This window comes from Eubalaena glacialis, chromosome 18 (assembly GCF_028564815.1).
Source record: "Eubalaena glacialis isolate mEubGla1 chromosome 18, mEubGla1.1.hap2.+ XY, whole genome shotgun sequence".
NCBI classification, from domain to species: Eukaryota; Metazoa; Chordata; class Mammalia; order Artiodactyla; family Balaenidae; genus Eubalaena; species Eubalaena glacialis.
Genome location: NC_083733.1, coordinates 5,224,174 through 5,251,759, shown reverse-complemented (window position 1 = coordinate 5,251,759; position 27,586 = coordinate 5,224,174). Strand labels below are relative to the sequence as shown.

At 43.7% G+C, this 27,586-nt stretch overlaps 1 protein-coding gene across 1 annotated transcript in view; it reads left to right on the top strand.

Moving 5' to 3' along the window:
• Positions 1-27,586, top strand: part of CDH13 (cadherin 13) — a 1,030,117-nt gene that overhangs the window by 987,353 nt on the left and 15,178 nt on the right. Inside the window, exon 11 of the mRNA XM_061172291.1 lies at positions 8,138-8,280. Within this exon, the coding sequence (XP_061028274.1) occupies positions 8,138-8,280 (143 nt within the window). The remainder of the gene's footprint in view (positions 1-8,137; positions 8,281-27,586) is intronic.

Sequence of the window (27,586 nt, the reverse complement as noted above, 5' to 3'; positions counted from 1 at the left end):
TCCTGAGGGCTGTAAGTCCTCCTAGTGAATTACTGAACCTGGGGTGGGGAGGGTCTTCGGGACCCCCGACACACAGGCTAATCTAACTAATCCCCTTGTTGACAGCATGGGTGAGGTCAGAGCCCAATGAAGGCACATCTGAAGCAGCATGTAGGTGAGAGTTTGGCTGTAACAAGAGAGAGAGATGGTCTAGTAGCCTCTTTGAGAGGTCTGTCCATGGGGCACCTCGGGACAAAATTCCTTTAGAATTCTGGGTCACCCAGGATCTGGGTCAGTCAAAGCATGTTGAAGAAGGCTTGTTCATTCATTCATTCATTCATTCATCCAACAACTGAGTAGCTACTCAGTGTGTGCCAGGCACTCTTCTAGGTACCAGAGACACAGTCAAATGAATAGATGAAAGGCGGGTGGAGAGTTAGGCAAAGCCTTGGAGACATGGTCGGGAGTTTGGATTTTATTCTGTGCCCAGAGGGAAGTTACTGGAGGATTCTGAGCAGGAACTTACATCATGTGAGATATACACTGAAAATGGTCAATTTTCAGTTGGCTGCTCTTTGAAGAATTGACTGTAGCAAGTAGAATAGAAGCAAGAATCAGGTGCACTGGAGTGGTCCAAGCAAAAGATAATTCCTAGTGATCTCACCTCCTACTTCCTATGACAGAGCAGAGATAATGGACTCACACCAAACCTACCTGTGTCCACTGAAGGGTGGAAAGTGAGCTCCTTAGGTGTGGTTGTGCATTGCTTGTTGTCATGGTGGGGATCTGGGCAGCTCTTCCTGTCCACGTCTGATGGTTGTGGCATCTCTCCGTCCCTGAGAAGTCCTTCCTGTTAGCAAGACTGCTTTCCTTGGCTCTGGTTCCCCAGGAGCAGGAGAGAACGCTGTCCCCTAGATTTCTACAAATGCTGTGGTGGCCTGTGCTGTGTAACTGAGCTAGGATTCTGGAATCCACTGGTCCCTCAGTCTCTTGTGTATGTTTTGTCAGGAGGTTTGAAATATGCCCTTTCCTTTGTACTCCGAGCCATAGCTACATGAGCTATTTCAAAACATTGTATTTCCTTCTGCTGGGAATTCTTTCTAGTTCTGTTTTTAAATAAAGTGGTTGATTTGAATCACCCAAGCAGATATTTCATCTAACATAGGGGGCCCATTGGGCTGGAATTAAGTGAGGAGCTGAGTATACACCTACTGTTTCCTTTCTTCCCTGTGGTTTTACAGGGTTGTTTGCTTCCTTCAGTAGGAATAGAAAATCACTCTGTATTTCCCCTTTCCTTGTTTTCATTTTCCAGGCTCTCATAATCTTTCCCATCCTTACTGACTCCGCTCTGAGAATGAGCTGCGCTTAGGCTCGTATGTTGGTCTAAAGATACCAACCCTCCCTACAATCCATGCCATCACCCGGGCTATTTCTGATGGTTCCCCCCCATGAGAGCTGGGCCCCTGGCTTGGAAGTCCTTCCAGGTCAATACCAAGCCCAGGCCTCTGGCCTGGGAGCTTCCTTCCCTGCTCTGCCAGGGCCCTGCGGACAGTAAGCCCGCTTCCCAGGAGGGAAGCAGGCCCGGACTGTGGTTAGGTGCCCCGCCCCCCGCCTCCCCACTGCCCTGATCTACTAATCAGCCTGCCCTGTGTCTTTCAACGCTGACACCTGGAAGAGGTCGAGCCTTGGCAAGCACGCGAGCAGCTCCTGTGAAGCTACATACAGAGTGAAATGAGTCTTGTTTTTAATTTGATTTTTCTTCCCCTGTAACAAGCAAAGTTCACATTACAGATAAATTGCCTGGAAATTCCAATTTAATAAGGCATATGCATTTTTCAGGCCCAGAAGCACAGAAAATATCTTGCACGCCAGTATTTTTGCACTAAAGGTTTATTAAAAAGACACCTTTGAAAATGCAGAAACTTACAGAGTGCCTGGCCAGTCGGTCCAAAGGGCTGATTTGACACAGGGCTCATAGGCCAGGAGGTGGAAGGGCAGGTTGGTTGATAGGTGTTGAGCTCTTTTCCCCTCTGGGGTAAAAATCTCCAGGGTTAGGGAGGATCACACCTACTTCCAGGGGCTTCCATGCAGCTCTTAGTTTGGAGGGCATGGGCACGGTGAAACCCAGCACTGGGCACTTGGGAATTCTCAGTAAATGGAATGACCCCGTCCTCCTCTCTCCATGGCTGTGATTCTGAGGAGACGCAGGAAGATGGGCATCGAGGAGATCTGCGGCACGGGCAGACCTCCCTAAGGTCTCCGATTGGAAGAGGCACCAAACAAAATACATCAACTAATAGCGGGAAACAAAGGGCCCAGCAAAAATTCAATTAAATAGGACAACGATGGAGACCTGATTATTTTTTAAGGAAAATAAAATAGTGGAATATTATCCTGTAAAACCACTCAAGTTCATGCTTTCACTGGAAATGTGATGGGTACAGGCCTTTACTGGGCATTGTTCTTAGGGGACAGCTTCCAGTTAACATCTGTAAGCTTTTTACTGAATATAACTTTTCCTTATTCAAGAAGCAAACATGTTCATTGTTCTGCAAAACTGTAGCAGCGTAAGACCAAAAAAAAAAACCAAAAAACAAAAAAATGACGGGAGAATGAAAGAGCATTCTTTGCCAGTGTGGAAAGCTAGATTATTTCATTCAGTTTTTATTTATAATCTAAACTCTGAGTTGATTAATCAAGGAATAAAATATGGATATTTAAATATCCATTTAAATTTTTCATGATTTCAAATATGTTGAACCACCACAAATCACTCCTGGATCAACTGTGAACTTGTTACCTGATAAGATGGGAAACAAATGTCACCTTTCTTTGCATTTTCCATTTCCTTGATTGTTCCAACTGAAAGAGAAAGGATGCAGTAACATCTACTGGGTGACCACCTGTTCGGGCACTCTACTCAGCCCTGAGGATGCAGAATGGCCAACACCTGTTCCTGGGCATAAACACACAGTATCCTGGTTAAGATCCAGAGCCTGGAATCTGGCGCACCTGTGTTTAATTCCATCTCGGCTACTTCTTAGCTGTGCTGCTTTGGGCAAGTTGCTAAGCCTCTCTGAGCCTTGGTTGTCTCTTCTTTATAACAGCGATGATACCCACTTCATCAGGGTGTTGCGAACCACAGAAATAAATGTGGTCTGACTATGAATGGTTAGCACAAAGCCAGGCACGGTAAGCATGCAGTAGTATAGCCAACTTTAACCTCATCCTGACATTGAGAAGTTGGTGAAGGTGGCAGACCTATAGGGCCCATATGGTGCTCTTAAAGGCATTTTAATCTATAAGGACTTAGAAGAAGGCGTGACTAATTCTTCTAACTGGGGAACTCAAACAGGGGGACCCAGAGGAGATTTCAGGTGGGTCTTAGAAGATAGCATTTTGCCAGGTGTACGTGTAAATTACTATCGAAATGAAAGGCTGGTGTTTTTAAAGCAGTTCATTTTCATGAGTAATACATGTCTTCTGTTTTGAAGAAATATGGAAATGATAATTGAGGCATCAAGGGAGTGTGGGAAAACCTCCGTTAGCCTCATTCATTCTCTCCATCTGTTCCCCATCACTGTTTTAGCTTCAAAACCTTGTTTCCCCAGGGCTCGCTGAGTCATATATTTCCAAAACATTCTGAGGACGGTGTGGATCACGTCAAAAGAGAGCACACTGGGCCTGACTCAGTGGCCACTGGCACACACATCAGCCACTTGGAGTCAGGCCTCACTTTGCCCTCACAGCCACCCTTGAGGTCACTGGGATTGTCCCACCTAACAGAGGAGGAAACAGAATCACAGAGACTACCTCGCCCCAGGTCACACAGCCAGAATCCAAGTCTTTTTCACTCCAAAGTCTATGCTTTTAACTCCCCCATGATGCTGACGACGTGTGTGATTGGGCGGGGCCCTGGCACCAAGTTCAGATCCCAGCCTTGTTGCACACTAGCTGTTGACCTTGGCAAAGGCATTTATCGCCCTGAGGGGTTTTGTTGTTGTTGCTTTGGTTTGGTTTGTTTTTGCACTGGAATAATATTCAATATTTATCATTTTCCTTGGCAAAAAGTCACAGTGCTACATTTTTAAAAAATAAAACATCCTACTTAAGATCTTTTTTTTTTTAATATACAAGTCGGTTTAAAATGACGGAAGTTCAAACTAAGAAATCTGCAGCTTGTAATTTACTAATAGAAAAAATTAAGACAATTATAAGATCTATAGCATCCAGCATCCTCTCAGTTCCCTCATGTGTAAAATGGGAATAATATTATCGACCCCACAGTGTTGATGTGAAGGCTGACAAAGTAGATACGGGAAGCTGTTAGAACAGCGCCTGGCGCCTAGTAAATGCTCAGTTGGGCGTTGCATGCTGCTGTGTTGATACTATTTTATTAAATGAATGTGTAATAGGGGAGGAGCCGCCGCGCGGTCCTTATCGCGAGACCTAGCGCGAGACTCTTCGCGTGGCGGTTAGAGGTCCTGCTCCGCCGACAGTCAACCCCGCAGTGGTCTTCCGCATCGCGGCCTTGTCCCCGGGCCGGCGGGTGAGCTGGGGGCTGTGTCCCGCAGAGCTCCAGAGCTCTCGCCACGGCCGCCCAATGGCCGGGCCCAGGCCTTGAAGAAGCTGCAAACCCCTCCCGCATCCCCACCTCCGCGACCTAATGGGAACGGCGGTCTCCGTGGGTCGAGGTCCATGGAGGCCTCAGCAGCGGGAGTAGACGGACACTGCCATTAAGGTACCAGCTTCAGCCAGCTTCAGTCTCTCCGTTCAAGTCTCAAAACTTGGTCCAGCTTAGATCGGTTGTCTCCCCCTAGGAGGTGGCCAGAGGTCAGGGTTAAGTTGCGAGGACAGTGCACGTCATTATTTCAGGTCCGCCTCTGTGTTTGGGGCTCTTCTCAAAGCAGGGCGATAGTCGCGAGCTGGGCATTCACCTGGTTGGTATTTGCTACCACGTGAACTCTTGTTGATCCTTTGCAAATGGTTCTCTCCAGGTTAAATGAAAGGCCTGAGGGCCGGCGGGGTCCTGGGTGCCTGGCTCCCTCAGTGATGACGGCTGGGCGGAGTCTGGGGGCCCGGCCCTGAGGGCGCTGCCAGCTGAGATCTGCCTCTTCAGCCGGGCCTGGGCAGTGGCGGGAGGACCCAGCCTGGGTGCTGGACGAACGCTCCCGGGCGGGGTAACAGGCCCCCGCGGGGACCCCCTCCTCTCAGCCAGGGCCTGGACCTCAGAGGGTGAAAGTTGAGCCTTGGGACCTTGCCCTTACTTGTCAGAACAGAGAGTAACATTTGTTCTGGTGGAGGTTTACAGAACACCGTGACCTGCCGGTGACCTGACCTCAAGTACAAAGGATCCGACACCAAGAAGTCTGCAACAGCTAACCATGCCCCTCCCTCACCTTTCTTGTAAAAGGGCTTCGCTGAAAGCTTTTGGGGATTTTGGATTTCTTTTTAAGGCGTGAGACACCCGTCTCCTTGCATGGCCCTGCAGTAAACCTTTCTCTGCCCCAGACTCCGACGTTTTGGTATTGTTTGGCCTCACTCTGCGTCGGGCACACAGACGTGCGTTCGGTAACAGATGCTGTGCCCCTGAGGCTGTTATACTGAAGACTGGATCCCATGCCTTCCGGGAAGCATTTGCAGGGTCCTCTTCCTGGTGGTGGTCTGCAGTCCGAGGTCTGGCCCGTCTGCTTTCAGTATAAAAACTGAATTTGATTGGTGTGCACAGAGATGCTTGGGTCTGTTCATGTGACTCAAGTTCACAAGCGGCTGAAATAAACCAGCGTGCCTCTGTATGAATTAAAATGAGAATTCTGTGTCAGAGGGTCTGTCAGTGCCTCTGAGAAGCCCAAAGACGTCCAGGGGTTGGTACTGAGGCTGCAGCGGAGCCTGGGAGCCAGTGGAGGGTCTCCCTAGCTGGTGGTGAGGCTGGGACACGACTGCAGTGCTGCCTGTTGTGAGGCAGCTGAGTTGCAACCAGAGGCTCCTGGAGGCTCCTTGGATGCCTGTTCCCTCTGCTAGCCCATGTTTCTTATTCCTCAGTCCCCTTCTCAAGGACCAGCTGACCACCCCTCCTTTCAGGACCACAGCCTCCCTCAGGAGACAGTCACGCTACAACCGTCCAAGATTACCTCCAAGTCAGGGACGAGGAACCTTGGTGGATCCCCGTCTCCTTGGCCACACATTTGTGGACGGCCCCTTGGTCTCTCCTACACACGAATGATCGGACCCATTACACTTAGAGGACCCCTGATTCTATCCTCAGAGCTAACTTTTTCTCAAAATTCAGGGCGTATCTTCTGCTGAAAAGCGACTTAGCATGGGGGTTTAGAACATAGGCTCTGGGGTCGGACCACCTGGGCCCATGTCCAGACTTTACAATCCCAGGATCTGTGTGCTTTGTGCCTTAGTTTCCTCATCCGTAAGTGGGGATATTATATCTACTGTGTTAATTTCCTATTGTCACTGTAACAAATTACTACAAACTTGGTGGCTAGAAATTTATTCTTCTGGAGGCCAGAAGTCCAAAATCAGTCTCACTGGGCCAAAATCAAGGTGTCAGCAGGGCCATCCTCCCTCTAAAGGCTCTAGGGGAGAACCCTTCCTTATCTCTTGCAGCTTCTGGTGGCTGCATCACTCCAGTCTCTGCCTCTATGGTCACATGGCCTTCTCTTCTGTGTGTCTCAAATCTCTGTTTCCCTCTGATAAGGACACCTGTGGTTGCCATTTAGCCCCTTCCTCTCCCAATAATCCAAAAAAATCTCCCCATCTCAAGATCCTTAACTTAATTAGACCTGCGAAGTTTTTACCATGTAGGGTAACATCACAGGTTCCTGAGATTAGGATGTGGACATCTTTTCCACTGTGAAGACTAGGATGGTAATCTGCCCCAAACTCTTCATTCAGAGATTTGCCATCTTGTTGGTTAAATCCAGTTTTAAACATTCTTAGAACCAAAGCTGGCAGTATAAGGCAGAGATGGTCAACTTCAGGCATCTGTGTAAGACTGATGAACTAACAGTTCTCATGTCTCTTCAGGGACGTGAATTCCAAACATTGGTGGGTAGAGAATGGCAAAAATACCAACAAGCGTCTTTCTGGCTTAAGTACTAACGTGGCTGGAGCACTAGCAAGGTGTCCCTGGACAGTCCCACATATACCAAGCCACCCGGTTCAAAGAAATCTGGGTCATGTTCAGTCAGTCTCCCTGATATATAAGACTTTCATTTCTTACTTAATGTACATGTTTATTGTTTGAACTTCGTACAATGAGCATGTATTACTTTTACAACAACCTCAAAAATAAGAACATTTTAAAATTTTTTTATGGTTTCCGTTATCCAGAATCCAAACCCCGTACTACGGTGGTTCAGGTTCTTTATAATTTGTCTCTGCAAATTCATTTTCTTTCAGTTTCCCCTAGAGAAGCTATTTTCCAACCACAACCATCTACCTTCTGGTCCCTAAAGATTCACTCAGCAACTATCTATTGAGTGTTGTATATGTGCTAAGTAATGTCCTAGGAGCTGGGGTCATGACAGTGAACAGATATCCTTGCTCTTGTGGAACTTACATTTTTAGTGATATCTCTGTTCCATATGTTAATTCATATTCTTCTCTTTTCCTGACGTGTCTGTCCTCTCATTCTCTGACAATATCCCCCCATTCCTTCTGTCTTAGTTCAGATAACTGCATCCTCTGTGAGGACCCCAGGGTTACCCTCCATCGGAGATAATTACTTCTTCCTCCAAGCGTCCATGTGCCTTGCCTGTACCTTCATGACAGTGCTTCTCCTGCCTAGTCTGCATACCAGATGCATCCAAGGTGTAAAAGCAAAAAAAAAAAAAAACTGGGACTCAGGAGACAGGCTATGAACTCTGCCTCTGTAAGAGCTGGGCAGATAAGAGCTCCTTCCTCCCAGGCTTGTCATGAGGAATAAAGGAGGTGCATGTACAAAATATTTAAAACAGAAAAGCCCCAGAGTTAATGGTCAGTCATTACTTTCTGAATGAACAACTGTGCTATAATGATGTTTTTGGATTTGTATTAAGAATTATCTGGCAGCTAACCTGGGAGCTTGTGCCCAGTACTCCTTGAACATTTCTTGAATCTATTTTGAATGTAATCTGACGTTGTTTGGGAATTTTTTCTTTTTCAGGTATTCTGTTTACAAGGACCCAGCAGGCTGGCTGAATATCAACCCCATCAACGGGACTGTCGACACCACTGCTGTGCTGGACCGCGAGTCCCCATTCGTCCACAACAGCGTATACACTGCCCTCTTCCTGGCAATCGACAGTGGTGAGTAATTTTTTAAATGCCAATACGTGAATATTTTTCGGTTATAAATATATTTTTACATTTTTACATTTCGTCTGATATACGTAAAGGTGTGCTTGGGAAGAATTAAATGTGAGGGGGGCAGGGAAAGCAAATGTGTAAACACACGGGAGTCAGTAAAATCCCCAAGTCCTGGAATTCCTGGGTCTTTGTCTAGTTAGGGGTCAGAGCAGCGAGCTCACTGGGCTCCGTCTCAAGTAGGCGCCAAGGCTAGGAAGCCACATTGATGTCCTTCATCTTGGTGTCATGTTCTCATCTATAAGGAGGGTTTTTTTACCTAATGCAAGTTGAAAGGAAGTCCCAGAGGACATCACTGACCCTGACAATTGAATTGTTCCCTTAGCTTTTTTCCTCTTATGATATGCACAATGGAAAGACATCAGGTCCCCTCAGCTGGTAGCTTCATAAGCGCAGAACAATTGCTGTTCGTTCAAAAGCTAATAATGTAATATCCACAATTCAGACTCTGTTCCAGACACTGGGGATACAGTCGTGAACAAACAAAAATCACTGTCCTCGTGCAGCTGACACAGTCATGGAGAACGGAAGGAAATTGAGTAAAATACATACTATTCAGAAAAAAAAGAAAGTATACTATTTATGTATGAAACAGGAAAAAGAGATAGCAAATGAAAGGATGCTACAGTTTGAACCAGACAGTCCTGAGAGGCTCACTGAGGAAGTGACATTGAGTAAAAACATGAAGAAAGTGGGGATGGGGCCCCTGAAGCAATCTAAGGGAAGAGCAAGGAGGCTGGGGGCTGGAGCAGAGAGGGCAGCGGTATATGAAGGGGAAGGGGATGCAGATCATGTAGGGTCACGTGGGCCTCTATACAACCCTTGGCTTCTACTTTATGTTGAAATGGGATGCCGTAGCCAAGTTCAGAGTAGAGTTCAAAGTGCCATGATCATTCTGCTGCTTTGTTGAGATCAGACATAGGAGACAAGGACAGAAGTAGGGACACCTCTTAGGAGACTGAGGACAACCTAGGAAAGATGGTGGCTTGGACCGATAATAGAGTAGGGGATGAGAAGGGATCAGATTCTGGAGATACTCTATATATTTCGGACGCAGAGCTAACAGGATTTGCCATTGGCTGAGATGGGGGGAATCAGAGTTGGTTTCCGGGTGTGTTAAGCTAAGGTGTCTACTGTGTCAATCACACAAGAAGTTTTGCTCTCCCTGTAATTCCTAAAAGTCAGCTGTTCATAACTGAAGATTCGGTTTTGAGTCCTATATGTATATCAAAATGAATATTTTTATAGGGTTCTTTATATGTGCCTTCATTACCCAATAACGGGTGAACTAAGAATTCTCAGAGGCTGGGTACTTACACAAAACCAAGTAGGAGAGCACGTGTCTAAGAAGTGAGTGATCAGTGTGGCACCCGGTAGGCAGAGCGGGTTTCACAGTGAAGTCAACCTTTGAGTCTGGCCTTGAAAGACAGGATTTGGATAAATGGCAGGGTCAGGAGGTCGGGGTGCCTGAGGGCATAGAGCAGAGGAGTCAAAATTAAAAGGGAGTGTGGCATGGGAGGTAAGAAAAGAAAAGAGAAGGGTTACATCCACTGTGAGTAAGTATGTAGAAACCTATTTGGATGTATACGGGAAAGTCATATCTTCAAGACATCTCAAAATCCGGGCAAGTCATCTGCTAGAGCAGGCACCCAAAGGATCCCGTAAGTTCTTGAGGAGGAAACTGACATGATGAAATAGCACATGGACATTCATCAACAGAGAGCTGGACCAGACACTGTGCTTGGTCCTGGAGACTCAAAGATGAATAATACATTGTCTTTGTGCTCAGTGAGCTAATGAGTTACTTGGCAAGTTAGGCTAGCAAACAGAAGGTGGCAGTACACTGTCACAACTGTCCTACTGGAACTAAGCCCAGAGGAGCCCCTCATCCAGCCTCAGAGGTGGTCACGGGGAGCTTCTTGGTTGAGGGGATCTCTAAACCGAGTGATGAAAGATAGGTTGAGAAAAGGGAAGGCATTCTACTAGAAGCCTGAAAGAAGGTGGTTATGTGAGACACTTAAACATTGGTCGGCAGTACTGGAGGCTCCATATTTACAGAGATAAGGTTACTAGGTCTTGTGTGGAATGCCCAGCTCCTATCACAGTGCCTGACTTAGAGCAGGCACTCATGTATATGTGGAATAGATCATAAAGTAGATCATGAAACGCTCCATATGCTATGCCAAGGAGTTTGATTTGGTTGTCAAACTCCTCGAGAATAAATGCTGTACTTTAGAAAGATAACCCCCGTGGCAGTGTAGAAAATCAGTCAGATCATGATGAGACATGAGGCAAGGAGGCATTAGAAAGCTGTGCAGAAATCAAGGTAAGAGAAGCAGTGGAAGTCATTTGGGTGGAGTGAGTCTGGAGCTGGGAAACATTGTAAGACATAGCAGGTATCTTAGTTGAAGGGGTCAAGGTATGCCTGTTGGCAACAGAAACAAACTAGAAAGGATGAATCTAGAAAATTTTCATCTGGATGGAAAAAACAAGGCTTTGAAAACAACACATACTCAATATGAAAGAGAGAATGGTAATACGAAGATTTCTAGTGAGAAATCTAGTGCATTAATAGAAATAGAACTGGTTTCAAAGGATTGTTGCCATGTTGTCCGTATGGGGTGGATGTTGAGATGATCCCATGAGACACTGCAACATGGGACTGAAATAGAGGCCAGGAGGTTTTACTTAGGGAGTCACAATGCAAGAGATTGTCGCCATCAAAATAGATAAGTTTTGTAGAAGGAATAGGTCTAGACAGGAGTGCTAAGGGCCTCAACAGTGGAGGACAAAAAGCCAAGAATTTTAAAATGCTTTTCAAACAAAAAGTATCAATTATAGATCAGCTAAAGTAATGATTTCAGAGTTCTGTACTGCGTAAAAGTATCTGTACTTGTAGAGAAAATTCTCAGCTGAGAACACCATGAAGGAAGTTTGAAACCCAGCAAATAGTTTAGTTATCATTGCCTTATAAAATATTTTATGCAATTATTCATCCAAAAAACTAGAAATGAAATACACTTTAATTTTTGCCGGAAACAGGAGTCTTCTCTCCAGGTGTGACTGGGCAAGCTGCTTATAGAGTCTGAGGCTCAGTTTCTATAATACTTCTACAAAATGAGGAAGATAATTTCTACTTACGAGGTTGTCGTGAGAAAATGAAGTGCTGTGCCCTCTACACTCTCCATCAAAAGCCATATTAAATGTTCAGTAAATGTCAGTCCCACCCCAATGGGGTTATAGACAGGAAAGAATACGGCCGAGAATGGTCCTCAAGAAATAATGCAGTTTGAAATCTATTTCTTATCTAACTCTGTTAATACTAATATCAGACAAGGAAATTCCAATCTGGTGTCACAGATGTTTCCAAAGGATAGAAATGTCCCTGAAGATGGAATGATAAATAAAAAACAAGTTGGCATTACTATATAGAACCATCATTAGAGATGATAATCTTGAATAAGGCTCAAAAGACTTAGCGGAAAAAGAGAATAAATTTTCAAAGACCTCATAAATCAGAGTAACTTTTGTTTAGAGGCTCGTTTTTGTCACTCACTGAAAACTTATCTCTAGATATTATGGTTAACCAGGAAAAACCAACAGTAAGTGCTGTTAGATCAAAGTTAGTAGTACTAACTGATGTCTCAATGTTATACAAAGTAAGCATTTGATTTTATTAATTTTATAGAAATTCAGTGTATTTGATGGAATGAAAGAATAAGGAATTTTTGTCATACAACACGAGGGAAGCTAAAGCAAAATCAATTGATTTTCTCCAAACAAGGAGTCACTCAGGAATTTATGCCAAAACATGTCAATAAAATATATGGCCATGGGAACTTTATGGTAGGATGTAGTAGACCCGTGTCCCCACTGCAAAAACTAGAAAAATCTGGATAGATTACAAAGATCTTAATTGTAAAGGCATCAGAGAGCTGCAGAAGCAATGAAACCTAACTCAACTAAAAACTAAAATAGGAAAGAAGAAAGAACCATTCTAAAAAGAGTGTAGGGCCACCAGCCACTTTTTTCTCTCTGAGGCTATTTTAGATTCTGGGTGAGGATCAGGCCTGACCCAGGCAGGGCCCAGGATGGAAAGAAATAAAAGAGAAACACTTGTAACGGTCATGTGGCTGGTGTGACAAAGTGAAAACTTGAGGGCTCTTAAGCACATGGTTATAGATAAATGCCTTTTAAAGGGCAGAGTAAAATCTCCTGGGGTCTCACTGAAACAAACACCTAACAAAGCAAGCAAACTTACCTTAAACACACAGCCATTCTCTCTTTAAGACATTTGCCAGAAGGTATGAGGGATTGGAGGATGGGATGGCTGATGCTATATACTGAATGTTTGTATCCCCCCCCAAATTCACATGTTGAAATCTAATCCCCAGTGTGCTGGTATTTGGAGGTAGGGCCTTTGGGAGGTCCATGGGGATGGAAGCCTTCATGAACAGGATTAATTCCCTTACAGAAGAGATCCCAGAGGCTTCCTTCACCACGTGAGGACACAGCACAAAGACTATATTGAAAACTACAAAACACTACTAAGAGTTTTTAATCCTGTGTAAATAGAGACCTATACCATATCCATGGATTAGGAGACTCAATGCTATTAAAATGTCAGTTCTCTCCAAATGGACCTAAAGGATTCAATGCAATACCAAGCAATATCCCAGGTTTTTGTTTTGAGAAAAAGGGGAAGAAACAGATTATAAAATTCATATGGAAATACAAGGGGCTACAAATAGCCAAGGAAATCTTGAAGAATAAGTTGGAAGACTGACACTACCGTATATCCAGACCTATTAGAAAACTGTAATAATTCAGGGACTTCCCTGGTGCTGCAGTGGTTAAGAATCCGCCTGCCAATGCAGGGGACATGGGTTCGAGCCCTGGTCCGGGAAGATCCCACATGCCGCGGAGCAGCTAAGCCTGTGCGCCACAACTACTGAAGCCCATACGCCTAGAGCCCATGCTCCGCAACAAGAGAAGCCACTGCAATGAGAAGCCTGCGCACCGCAATGAAGAGCAGCCCCCGGTTGCTGCAACTAGAGAAAGCCCACATGCAACAACAAAGACCCAACACAGCCAAAAATAATAAATAAATAATTAATTAATTTTTTTAAAAAAAGAAAACTATAATAATTCAAACTGTGTGGTGTTTGCTCAAAGATAGAAAAAACTGACCAGTGAAATAGAATAGAGAGTTCAGAAACCGATCCACACATATACAGTCCCTGATTATGACAAGGACAGCATGGTAGTGCAGATGAGAAAGCGTGGTCTTTTCAATAAATAGTGCTGGGTTAATGGGGCACACGTATGAAAAGAATTACCCTGACCCCTCTCTTGTGCCATATATAATAACCAATTCTAAATATGTTACAGGTCAAAATATGGAAGGTAAAATAATACATCTTTTAGAGAAAAACGTATTAGAACATACTGATGTCCTTGGCATAGGCAAAGTTTTTTTAAACAGGACACAAAAGTACTAATGACAAAAGGGAAAAAATGATAGATTATATTAAAATTAAGAACTTCAGTTCATCAGATTATACCATCAAGAATATAAAAAGCGGGGATTCCCTGGTGGCGCAGTGGTTGAGAATCTGCCTGCCAATGCAGGGGACACGGGTTCGAGCCCTGGTCCGGGAAGATCCCACATGCCACGGAGCAACTCGGCCCGTGAGCCACAACTACTGAGCCTGCGCGTCTGGAGCCTGTGCTCCGCAACAAGAGAGGCCGCGATGATGAGAGGCCCGTGCACCGCGATGAAGAGTGGCCCCCACTTGCTGCAACTAGAGAAAGCCCTCGCACAGAAGCGAAGACCCAACACAGCCATAAATAAATAAAAATTAAAATTAAAAAAAAAAAAAGAATATAAAAAGGTAACCCACAAAGTAGGAGGTATTTATATTACAAAGGAATCCTACAATCTATATGCAAAAGACATCACTCAAAGAGGAATGGGTAAGGGACTTGAACAGGTATTCACAACTGAGGATATACAAATGCCAATAAACATATGAAGAGATGCTCAACTTCATTCATCAAGGAAATAAAAATTAAACTATCCAAATATAAACTAAAATACAAATTGATCAAGGAAATGCAATGAAATTCAATACTCAGCACACCTTCAAACTGACTGAACTGAAAAGATGGAAAATGCCAAGTGTTGGCAAGGATATGAAATCATTAGAACTCTCATATCCAGCTGCGAGAAGTGTAAACTGGTACAACTACTCTGGAAACTGCGAGTATCAGCTAAGGGTGAACATATGCATCCCCTATGATGCAGGAATTACATGCCTAGCTGTATATCCAACGGAAATGTGTGTATCTGTTCACCAGAACCCCTATGCCAGAATGTAAATAACAGCACTATTCATGATAGCTCAAAATTGGAAACTATCCAAATGCCCAACAAAAGTAGAATAAATAAATGGTGGAACATTCACACAATTGGGTCTATACAGCGCTGAGAACGAATGATGTGCAGCTATTCACAGCAACATGAATGAATCTTGCATACATAACATTGAGCAAAAAGAAGGCTGAAGCAGAAGATCACATATGGAATGATTCCATTTATATGAAGGTCAAACAGGCGAGACTAATCCATGCTTCCAGATTACGTTGTGGAAGGGCTCTTTTTTTTTATTGAAGTATAGTTGATGTACAATGTTGTAAATAACTATATATATAGCTATAAAAGAATATATATATTCTTTTTCAGATTCTTTTCCCTTATAGGTCATTTCAAAATATTAAGTTTAGTTCCCTGTGTTATATAGTAAGTCCTTGTTGTTTATGTGTTTCATATATGATAGTGTCTATCTGTTAATCCCAAACTCCTCATTTATCCCTCCCCTTGCTTTCCCCTTTCGTAACCATAAGTTTGTTTTCGGTATCTGTAAGCCTCTTTCTGTTTTGTAAGTAAGTTCATTTGTATCATTTTTTAAAATGAGATTCCACATATGAATGATATCATATGATGTTTGTCTTTCTCTGTCTGACTTCACTTAGTATGATAATCTCTAGGTCCACCCATGTTGCTGCAAATGGCATTTCATTTCTTTTTATGGCTGAGTAATACTCCATTGTAAATATGTACCACATCTTCTTTATCCATTCATCTGTTGATGGACACTTAGGTTGCGTCCATGTCCTTGCCACTGTAAATAGTGCTGCAATGAACATTGGGGTGCCATGTGTCTTTTCGAATTATGGTTTTCTCCAGATATATGCCCAGGAGTGGGATTGCAGGATCATACAGTAGCTCTATTTTTAGCGTTTTAAGGAACTGTGGAGGAGTTTCTTGATCTTGTATATACTGGGCTAACTACATGGGTGTGTTCAGATTGTGAAATTTCTTCAAGCTGTGTATTTGTGGAAACATGAAAGTTTCTATATTTCAATACAACTTAAGAAAAAAAATATATATGGCTACACAGAGAGCGTGTCCCTGGTCCACTGTGCCTTCCCCAGGAGGCTGTGACCATTCATGTGCTCTCTAAGTATCTGTTACCCTAAAGCTAGACTCTCAGCATCTTGTCATTCTAAGGAAGGACAATCCCCAGCTGCTGGGGGGGAGCGGGGAGCGGGTGGCAAAACTGCCAGGAGGGGTGAATGACAGGATGTCTGCAGAGAGAACAAGGTGAAGCATGCGCTCTGCAGTCCCTATAACACTTTGCAAAAAGCGAAGTGACCCCGTCATAACTCCTACACACAGCTCTACTTATTCAGTTCAGAACAATGGTAAGGCAGCACAGAAAGAGAATATACTTCTTAGGTACCTCTTAGAGACTAGAAACTGTGATATCAGAATGGAAGAATGTAAAAGGATAGATACAGGGCTGGAAATCTGTTCTGAGTTAATAGAAATTAAAAACTCTTTGGACCTGTTTGCTTGTGGGGCCCCAAAGCAAGTCTATATAGATTCCAGAATCGCGCTTCACAATAATATTGATAATGCCCCGGTTATGGATGATTCGGGGAGGAAAAGACACTAATCACTCCCTACATATAGAGGCTAGGTTGTAACCCACAGGACACTCAAGGATGTACAAGGCACTTTTCGTAAACTGTTATCGGTTTTAATGAGCTATAAATTACCTAACAACATTGTTTTATTATAAGCGAAATGCTTTTGTTTTGCTAACGCAGAAATGGCTGTGGTTGAATGATTGGCACAATAAAGCCTTTCATCCTACAGATCAATACGGTGTGACCTTTCGTGTTGGCGAGCAGTTTACCTTTAGAAACGAATATCATCACTTACCTTATGTGGTCCAGATTAGTGCCTTCAGAGTACAGGAACTCCTTCATTAGAGACTTAAACGAACACAGAATTTCTGGCATGTGTTAAGAAAGGGGAAAAAAAAATAATGACTGTTAAGGAAAATACCAAGATGGAGAGACGACATTCAGGAATGCAGTCAGGTGGCATCCCTTTGGGGATGTGCTGACAAGGGGCAAAGCAGCAGCAATTAGCACCGGGCAAATCCCAGTGTGATTATCATTGCTGCTCAGGTAATCACCAGAAAGGTCAAGTGTTAGTCTCACTGTCTTATGTGGGCCGAAAACTGCCACAAGCAGTTTCTTGTAAGAGTTCTGGAATCCCACTGGAGATTGTCATGGGCAGAAAGGCATAGCCGGCTGGTGCTTCTTGGCTTACTGCCTTCTGCTCAGGATTCTATCAGGCTGGTCTTCCTACCTCCTTCTCACCTGTCACCTCATCTTTCACTCCTCCTCCTGTTCTGAAATTGTATAGGGTTCAGTGTTCCATGATTGTTATTGAATGGCTCTTATGCCCTCAGAGAAGTTCTAAATTGTGATTCCAAATGCCAGACGAATATTTTGCTTCAGGAAGTTCAAATGCCCTTGCTCCCAGCACCCAGGCTATGCAGAGAGTTTAAAGAAAAAAGAAAAAAATTATCCCTCTTAGTTCTTACTAAGGCTTGGTGCATACGAAATAGTTTGAACCAGGAAACGCGTACTATCTCTAGCGTCCATATGAAGCCTTTATGTGATTATCAAGTGTCACATCCCCATCTATTTTCACTTAAAAGAATAAGGGAATGATAGCATAAAAACAAGCCCAATTATCGCTAAATTCAGCAGCATGTTTTCTTGACTTAGCAACTTGTATAAAGTATGTTTGAGTCTGTCGGTAAAAAATGTGCTGTGGGTTACCAAGAAGACCCAGATAGAGAACCAAGCATAACAGCTGTAAAATTAAAATGGAATAGACTAAGATAATGATTTTTCGTAAGCTAAGATATATCACGTCCTAACCTGTCTTTTCCCTCAGTCTCCTATATAATAGACGTTCTGATAACACAAACTGATTCTAAATTGAAATATTGTGCAAAATACTTTTAAATTGATTAAAAGAGAAAAAAAGTTATTTGGCCCCATAGTGAGATGACCGCAAAACTACAGGATAACAACGGCCCCCAAACTGGGGATGACAGGGATCTGAACTTCAAAAAGATGCCTCTTTGTGTAGATCAACCAAGACTGCTTAGGGGATGTGGTAAAATTATTTAGATTAATTCTACTTAAAAGATGCTAGTTTGGATAAAATCAAGCCATTAGTTATGATGGCAACCCAATTAAGCCAGTTTAACACCCCTTATCTCAGCTGTTATAGTAATTGAGGAAGAAAAATAAATTGAAGACCCAGCCATCATTCCTCGTTATTTCAAGTACCAGTAAAATATCAATCACGTCGAAAATACTAGCTACAATTTTGTCACTGACAAAATGGCCCGATAAAAGAACTCTTGAGATCTGGTAATAGAAAGGCTGTGATCAGAGCCATCTGTAGGCAGCAAGTACACTCCACAGAGAGAGTGGGGCCTGGTGCTCTGCTACCCCTCGGAATGGGCCAGCTCCCCAACTTCACTGTGCCACCATCAGTGTGAGACTTAGGCCCTCTCAGCCTGTTGCCCCACCTGCAGAGTAAGGATAATGCCACCTGCCCTGCTGAGTTGTTACAAGGATGGGAAATCATGAATGCAAAATTCCTGGTGCCTTGTAAGGACTTTAATATTGTAAAACTTAAATATTTAAGTCAACCCACTTGAACTGACTTATGGACTGATTTTTCTAAACTTATCATTGCAGAGTCATCAGTGTCTGAAGCAAGTATGACATGCCATCTGACGACCACCCTTGTGGTGGTCTGAGCATTTTTCTAGAGAAGGGACGGGCTGCAGAGCCCTCCACTCGGAGTAGGGCTCTAAATCAGATTATTAGCCAGAAAATGCTGCCTTCGCCATGGGCATCAATTCATGGAGCTTGCTTCTGTCTGAATGGGGAGACTTAAGCCACCCTTCATCTACCTGACAGCAGGACATTTCCATGTTGACCAGCCAAATCAACCATCTTAAACATAATGTTTTCAAACGTTATTGGGGAAAAAAGCTGATTTGGGCATTAAAATACTGTCTGCAATGCCCATCTATGCCAGCTCAGTTCATCCTGCCGAGGGGTCTCTTAGCTTGTACTCATTGGTATTCCCTCTTCCCCAGCTTGGGTAATAGCATCACCACCTGCACGGTCCCCAAGCTGGAACCCCATCCCCACTGAGGCTCCTGCCCCATCACTCCCAGTCCAGCTCTCACTGTCTATCCAGCCTCTGCTCTTGCATCCTGGCTGCCCTCACCTCATCCCCCATCGTCAGTCCGCATTACTGCACTGGCCGCCCAGCTGGTCCTCCTGTGCCCTCTCTCCTCACTCAAGCCCTCTCCTTTCCCTGCCTCCAGCATCCGCTGCTCTTATCAAAGCCAGCATCCTGCTTAAAAGTCTACGAAAACTTACTCCCACAAAATAGCCACACGATTCCCTCCATCTAGAGCAACCTTCTCCAGCTACACAAAGTATTCTCGCTTCTAAGCCACATCTTCATGGAGCCTTTGGAACTGTCCCCAGACAGTTAACTATTCCATGCCACAAGCTCCCGTGACATTTTATCCTCATGTCTCTTCCCGCACTTAAAGCGCTATCCTGCATCTGTTTACATATCTGTTCCTGCCACACTGCTAACATTTCAAGAACAGGCACCCTGTACGGTTGATTTTTGTACATATCCAGTAATTCACAGGGCAGAGCCCCAATAAATAATTATTAGCTGAACGAATAAAATAAAACTGTCATGTTTAAACATGGCCTCCAAATCAACTATTCCCCTACTTTGGCCTTTTCTTTAAAGTCCGTAAAACGGAGACAAAAAAAACCAAAAGGTGGAATTTTTTTTTTTTAAACAGTTCAGGTTTCAGATTATTTCTCCTCCAAAAGAATTTTTGAGTCTGAATTATGTGAATAATTGCCTCAGCTCTACATTGAGTATCACCCGTGGAAACCTGGCACTGCAGTTTGGAAATCTATTTTCTACCAGGTTTTTGGTTGGTTTACTATTAAATGTTTTCAAAATATAAAATGAGATTGGTAAGATCTCTATTAACAAAGCAATAAAAAATGCTTATGAATTAAAATGCAACAAGATTCTTGGCTTACAGGGCACATGCCAAAAAAAAAAAAAAAAAGATCTGTAAAATACTGATCCTGCAAACCATAGTAAATAGAACACAGGGATGAACTAAGCAATACGAAGGGGGACCATACAGAGAAGAATCCTGGTTCACTCCCATTTCTGAGCAAAGGTAAAGATAGCTTAGAGCCCTGTTCACATGAAATAAGAAATGTGACATTTATTTGCTCACAGCTGCTTAGCAAAGGTTCAACAGATGCCCAGAAATGCGGAAGGAACTTGGGGGGAGTAGCTTGCCCCACCCAAGCATTCTGCCCTGACAGACAAGCCTCAGAATCTAGCAGGGGTGCCCAGCCTTCAGTCAGGGACGCCCAGCCTTCAGTCAGGGGCCACATCTGAACTGTGGTTCCTCATGAATTGGCCTATCCTCCTGATTTCCCTCCCAGAGTTGAGGCCTCAGGCTTTCCAGAGGCACCCAGCTGAGGTCTCCCTCCTTGTACCTGGTGTGGACTCCCTACTCTGAGCCCCAGTTCCACAGACCCCATCCCACACACACCCTTGTTTCTGCCCTAGGTGGGGGAAAGGAGGACACTTTCTCAGAATAGAAGGAAACTTATGGAAATATAAACACATATGATTACATGCATGGAAAGAGCAACACATCCTTAGCTTTTTCAAATCAACCTAAATTAATTCAAAACTCAACCCGGGGAGTTTAGGCTTTTTGAGCATGAGCCACCCATTCTCCTTGTGTGGCAATATATGATAAACACTGCATTTTCCTTCACCACACACACTCACAAAAATCTACCAGGTAGGTAGGTACCAGGTACCTATTATAATAGGATGGTGATGGAGAACAGTCCTGATGCTCAGAGCCCGTGGAGCTCAGAAATGAGCTTCCTGTCTTTCCCTCCTCTCACTTTCTCTTCCTGCATTTTATTCTTCAAGCAGGCAGCCTCACTGTGCACACTATTCCCCATACAAAATTCATGATTCCCAGGGTAAGACACATGCTACACGCCTCTAGGCCCAGTGACTAGAAAAATTTCCTACCTTCCTTTACTTCTCAGAGCTAGCTTCTGAAAGTTCTTGCTGAGATTCAACCTTCTCTGCATATGAAGCCAGCCCAGCCAAATGTGGAAAGACCAGGGACCCTATTCTTCTAAGGGGACTCTCTTGAGGAGATGCACTGGGGTCTTATCTTACTAGCCTAGGGACATTGTAGCATGTGAAAATCTGGTCCCTTGCATGCACATGTTCATAGCAGCATTATTCATAACAGACAAAAAGTAGAAACAACCCAAATGTCTGTTAGGTAGTGAATGGATAAACAAAATGTGGTCCATCAGCTGAATGGAATATTATTCAGCTATAAAAAGGAGTGAAGTACTGATTCTTGCTATAACATGGATGAACCTCAAAAACATCATGCTAAGTGAAAGAAGCCAGACACAAAAGGCCATGTGGTATGATGCCATTTATAGAAATGTCCAGAAAACACAAATCTATAGAAAAAGAAAGTAGATTAGTGGTTGCCTAGTACTGGAAATAGGTATGAAGAGTTAGTACAAATGGGCCTGAGGTTTCTTTTTGGGGTGATGGAAATGTTTTAAAATTAGATGGTGGTGGTAGTTGCAGAACTCTGTGAATTTACTAAATATCAATTCATTGTAAAAACAAATAGAGAAAAGAAAGAGGAATTGGAAAAAAATATTTTTAAATCCTTGTATAACTTTTGAGTTTACATGTCTGTTTCTGATTATTATGGTAATCATGGTTATTATTAAAGGAGATTGAAAAGAGAAAAGTATTATTTTAATGTTAATTACCTGGAGAGATAATCATTATTTAGGTTTTGATATATTTCTTTCTAATCTTTTTCCTAATCATATATATCTTTTAATTAGACTCACACTGTCTTTGTCTGTTATATCATGCACATCATATATATGTGTGTGTGTATATATATATATGTATATATATATCTTCTGAATAATGGAACATATCAGAAAATTTCAGTGTTTTTTTGGCTAAGTGGAAATCCTGTTTGGTCAGGGTTCTGAATAAAATAACATTCCCATAATTTAAAAAAAACAAAACAAACAAACAAAAAAAACTGGCCCTGCTTCTCATTACATCCACCCACAGCATCAAAGCAGTGCCAGGAGACCCACGTGTGACATGTTTCCTTGGGTACAGGCCTTAGCTCCACCCACCTTCCACAAAAAGCAATGTATTGTTGGTCGCTTAAGTAACGAAAGCGCAGAGATTGTTTTTTACCCTTTCTACCAATGCTTGATTTGATGCCAGCCACAAGCAGCAAAATACCTAAACTTTGAGCTCCACAGATGAGTCTGGCGCAGATGGTGGGTTGTGCTACGATCACCAATCATTCCACTCCCTTGCTAGAGCTCCCAAAGTGTGCATGGCATGGGAACACTGTGTCTTATAGGCCACAGCCCTCAAACAGGTGACATACCACCAATGCTACAGAGCCTTGGACAAGTTACTTAATCTTTCTGAGCCCCAGTTTCCTCTTCTGAAAAAATGACGGAAAATTGGAAGGTAGAACCCCACGTGCTTAAAACAGCAACCTCTCTGGTTTGCTTGAACTTTTCTTACTCTGATTAACAGCAGGGGTTCAACTTCTCTCCATAAATCCTCACTTTCATTAGTTACATGATCCTGCTTCTCTTAGAAAACGCCCAGCTCTGCCCCCAAATAAACCTAGAACACAAAAGTCCAAGCATCAAATGCTGAACCAACCAGACCAAGGGTTTGGCCAGGACAGCTGGCATTGGGCACAGGACACCAACTCGACCGTCTCATGAGGAAGTTATCACCACCAAAGTGAAGAAGTACAAGTTAAATTGTCTTGGTTCAAAATCAAGCAGCAGGATCAATTTGTTCCTGTCCTGATCAATGTGTGAGGTATTACCAGCTGTCAGTGCTGAGTGGGAATGACGAATCCGGAAATGGGAGCAAGCAGTGGTCCAGAGCACAACTTCATGATGTCAGAGCATCTCTGTGGTCTTCAAGGCACAGTCCTCTTGATGGAACAGATTCACTCATTCAGATCCAGGAAAGAAAATGGTGACGGTTTCACCCATGTCAAGCCATTGTTTGGCACCATGAAAGCTTGAAACAAAATGAATGACCCACCAAGATGTGAAGGCTGTGGGGAGGAAGAGAGAGTTGTCGTTTAACGGGGACAGAGTTTCAGGTGGGGAAGATGAAAAAGTTCTCAAGATGGATAGTGGTGATGGTTGCACAGTGGGAATGTACTTAATGCCATTGAACTGTACACTTAGAAATGGTTAAAATGGGGACTTCCCTGGTGGCACAGTGGTTAAGAATCCGCCTGCCAATGCAGGGAACACGGGTTTGAGCCCTGGTCTGGGAAGATCCCACGTGCCGCGGAGCAACTAAACCCGTGTGCCACAACTACTGAGCCTGCGCTCTAGAGCCTGTGAGCCACAACTACTGAGCCCACGTGCCTAGAGCCCGTGCTCCACAACAAGAGAAGCCACCGCAATGAGAAGCCCGTGCACCGCAACGAAGAGTAGCCCCCGCTCGCTGCAACTAGAAAAGAGCCAGTGCGACCAAAAATAAATTAATTAATTAATTTTTTAAATGGTTAGAATGGTAAATGTTATATATATTTTGCCACAATAAAAAGTAGCTCGTAAGAAAAAGATACAAACAATAATACTAATAATAACCCTAAATCATGGTTTAGGAATTTTAGTTTGCTTTCATGGTTGAAATGAGAGCCTGTAAGAATCAAGCTACACAGTGCAAGTTTGGACATAGAAAGCGAAGATTAACCCTTGCTCTAGAGAAGGAGGCCTGAGACTCACGGAGTTAATCTGAGCCCATCCTCAAACTCTCTGACCTCAGCCTCACAACAACTAAAACCAGGGTGTTCTAGATCAGCGGCTCTGAACGTGCTCAGAGCCCAGGCTGCACTTTCGGTACTCCCAGTGACTGCGGACCCCTCGGTATGAACGGACGTGCATTTCCCTGGAGGCAGGACCATGACCATCAGATTCCCAAAGGGGAACCCACCTCCCATTAAATTTAAGACCCACTGACAGGAGTGGTTCATCTCTCGGCACCCTTCCCTCTCCTGACACTATAAAGACAGAAGCCCTTGCAGACACGAGCAATCCCTCCACAGGTTGCGAGGTGGGACTTTCTCTGAGCCTTAATGTGTCCTCTGAGAATGTGGCCCTGGGTTCCTCTGAGGAGCTGCCGGGAGGAGCAAGTGCAGGTCTAGCTCCATATCCCTTGGGAGCTTGGAGTGGGCCCTTGGGAGCTTGGGGTTGCTGGTGGAAAGGGGGAGAGGAGGGCCGTGGGATTTTTGCTGAGTGCCAGGGAATACCTAGAAGCTCCAGTATTTCCTGGGCCCCTGGAACTATTGGAGCCAAAGGGCTCATGAAGAACCATTAAATATTGAATCACATTTAAATTTTGGATGGTGATTTTTTTTCCATCCCGTGCATATAAACTGGGAGAGGCTTTCCCTGAGGATTTTGAGAATCAAGTCTTTACCTTCTCAACAAAAGAAAAACAAGCTCATTTTACTTGACTTCAGAAAAAGACATCACCAGCCTGGCCTGGGAATAACACATGGGGAACTGAAGACAGTAGTATAATTAAGTTCATGAAAGGCCAATTCTTATGACCATATTTCAAATACTCATAATGCCTCCTCATCCATTGTACCAAATGACTTCATATTATATTCAGAGTGAAAAAATTATAATGGATTCCTCTGAGATATTCAATTAGTTCCATAAAAAGAGAAAAATATTTTTTCAGTAAAGAAATTCAACCAAATGACTAAAGCTGACAGTGAAAAACCAACTTCAAAGTAATTACGCATTTCCTTTGAGTTCTTGCGCTAACAAAAGTTGATGGTGTGCCACCATTAGAAATAGCCATCCTTCTGATGATTAATTACATTTGTGTTCCTATTTTAGCAGATACTTATTTGAATGTTTACTCTAGAACTGTCTTTGGGTGTTAATCTATTTAAATTTCTACCAGCCCCACTAAAGAGTATCTATTCTCCAGATGCAGAGACATAGAGAACAGACTTGTGGTTGCCAGAAGAGGGGGGGTGGGGAAGAGATGGAGTGGCAGTTTGGGATTAGCAGATGCAAACTATTATATAGAGAATGGATCAACAACAAGGCGCTACTGTACAGCACAGGGAACTGTATTCAAAATATCCTGTGAGAAACCATAATGGAAAAGAATATGAAAAAGTATGTATACATATGTATAACTGAATCACTTTGCTGTACAGCAGAAATTAATACAACATTGTAAATCAACTATACTTCAATTAAAAATTAAAAGAAATTTTTCAAGAGTATCTGTTCTCATGCTTCATGAACCACTGATCAGCTTCCTTCAAGCTTGTTTCTTCCCCATTAATGGAAATCACTCCCAAATAAGTCACCAGTCAATATCAAAAAAACGAACAACCCAATCCAGAAATGGGCGGAAGACCTAAATAGACATTTCTCCAAAGAAGATATACAGATTGCCAACAAACACATGAAAGAATGCTCAACATCACTCATCATTAGAGAAATGCAAATCAAAACCACAATGAGGTGTCACCTCACACCGGTCAAAATGGCCATCATCAAAAAATCTACAAACAACAAATGCTGGAGAGGGTGTGGAGAAAAGGGAACCCTCTTGCACCGTTGGTGGGAATGTAAACTGATACAGCCTCTGTGGAGAACAGTATGAAGGTTCCTTAAAAAACTAAAGATAGAACTACCATATGACCCAGCAATCCCACTACTGGGCATATACCCAGAGAAAACCATAATTCAAAAAGTCACATGCACCCCAGTGTTCATTGCAGCACTATTTACAATAGCCAGGACATGGAAGCAACTTAAGTGTCCATTGACAGAGGAATGGATAAAGAAGATGTGGCACATATATACAATGGAATATTACTTAGCCATAAAAAGAAACGAAATTGAGTTATTTGTAGTGAGGTGGATGGACCTAGAGTCTGTCATACAGAGTGAAGTAAGTCAGAAAGAGAAAAACAAATACTGTATGCTAACACATATGTATGGCATCTAAAAAAAAAAAAAGGTTCTTATGAATCTAGGGGCCGGACAGGAATAAAAACGCAGACGTAGAGAATGGACTTGAGGACATGGTGGGGTGGGAAGGGGAAGCTGGGACGAAGTGAGACAGTAGCATGGACATATATACACTACCAAATGTAAAATAGATAGCTAGTGGGAAGCAGCCGCATAGCACAGGGAGATGAGCTCGGTGCTTTGTGATGACCTAGAGGGGCGGGATAGGGAGGGTGGGAGGGAGACGCAAGAGGGAGGGGATATGGGGATATAGGTATACATACAGCTGATTCACTTTGTTATACAGCAGAAACTAACACACCATTGTAAAGCAATTATACTCCAATAAAGATGTTAAACAAACAAATAAGTCGCCAATAATATCATCCTTGCAAAATCCCATTGCTTCTCTTTACTCCTTATCCTTTTGTGCGTCATAACACATTGAATTCTTGATCATTGCCTCCTCCAATTCATCTCCCCTATGTCTTTCAGAAACTATCACCTGCTTTTTAAACTTTTAATCTGCTCTTTGGGGTTTCCTAAGGTGCCCACCCCTCTGTCATTCTGCACTTTCACCTTGGGTAACCTAATTTGCTAGAAAGGTTTCGAAAGCATCTACATTGACAACTCCCTAATCGCTAAGTCAGCCCTGGCATGTCTCCCAAGCTCTGAGCACTTCCGTGTGGGTGCACTGAATTTGACGGGCTCTTAGCACAGTCAAAGCTGAGTTCGTTGTCTTTCTACTCCCCACTACCTTCTGCTTTTCTTCTGGCAGCCTCATCTGAGTGCCTCATCAACAAGATGAGACATTTATTTGCTGTTCAGACTGCCCATCGTGACTCAATCTATTGCTGGTCTCCCTGCCTCCGGTGCCCAACATCTCCTGTCAATACCATTGTGTGTTTCTACAAATAAGTCAGATCAGGTTGTTCCACTGCCTTTCTGAAAAACTCCGGTGGCTTCGTGAGTCCGGAACATCAGTACAAGCAACTAGTTGTGACAGTCAAAGCCCCCTTGCCCGACCAGACGTCTGTCTCCAGCCGCATCCCCTGGCCACCCCTCTGTATGCCCTGCAGTAGGGACAGCCCCCTGGTGGCAGCTGATGACAGTGTTGGAAAAACTCTCGGGAGCTGCAACAGTCCATTCCCCACTCACCTCCCAATGTCCCCTGGGAGGCTGTCACAAACCGTTTCTCATCACCTTCCCGGGTCTGACAAGGGACCAGGCTTCCTGCCCACCCTCTTCAGCTGCAGCTGCATCTATAAAACTGCTGAAAAGCAGCTTGAAATTGGCTCCCCAGCAACAGGGCCTCCCTTCATTCGTGTTGTGGTTACGTGCCCCTTTCGTTTTGGCGTCCCATGCACAAGAGCCACCTTTGCCTACTCGTCCTTCTAGTGTCTATGTAAGTAATAAACTGCCCGGATCTGCGAAGGGCTCATTGTTTCTTTTTTTTTCCTCCTGGGTTTATTTATTTATTTATTTATTTATTTAATTTATTTTTGGCTGTGTTGGGTCTTCGTTTCTGTGCGAGGGCTTTCTCTAGTTGTGGCGAGCGGGGGCCACTCTTCATCGCGGTGCGCAGGCCTCTCACTATCGCGGCCTCTCTTGTTGCGGAGCA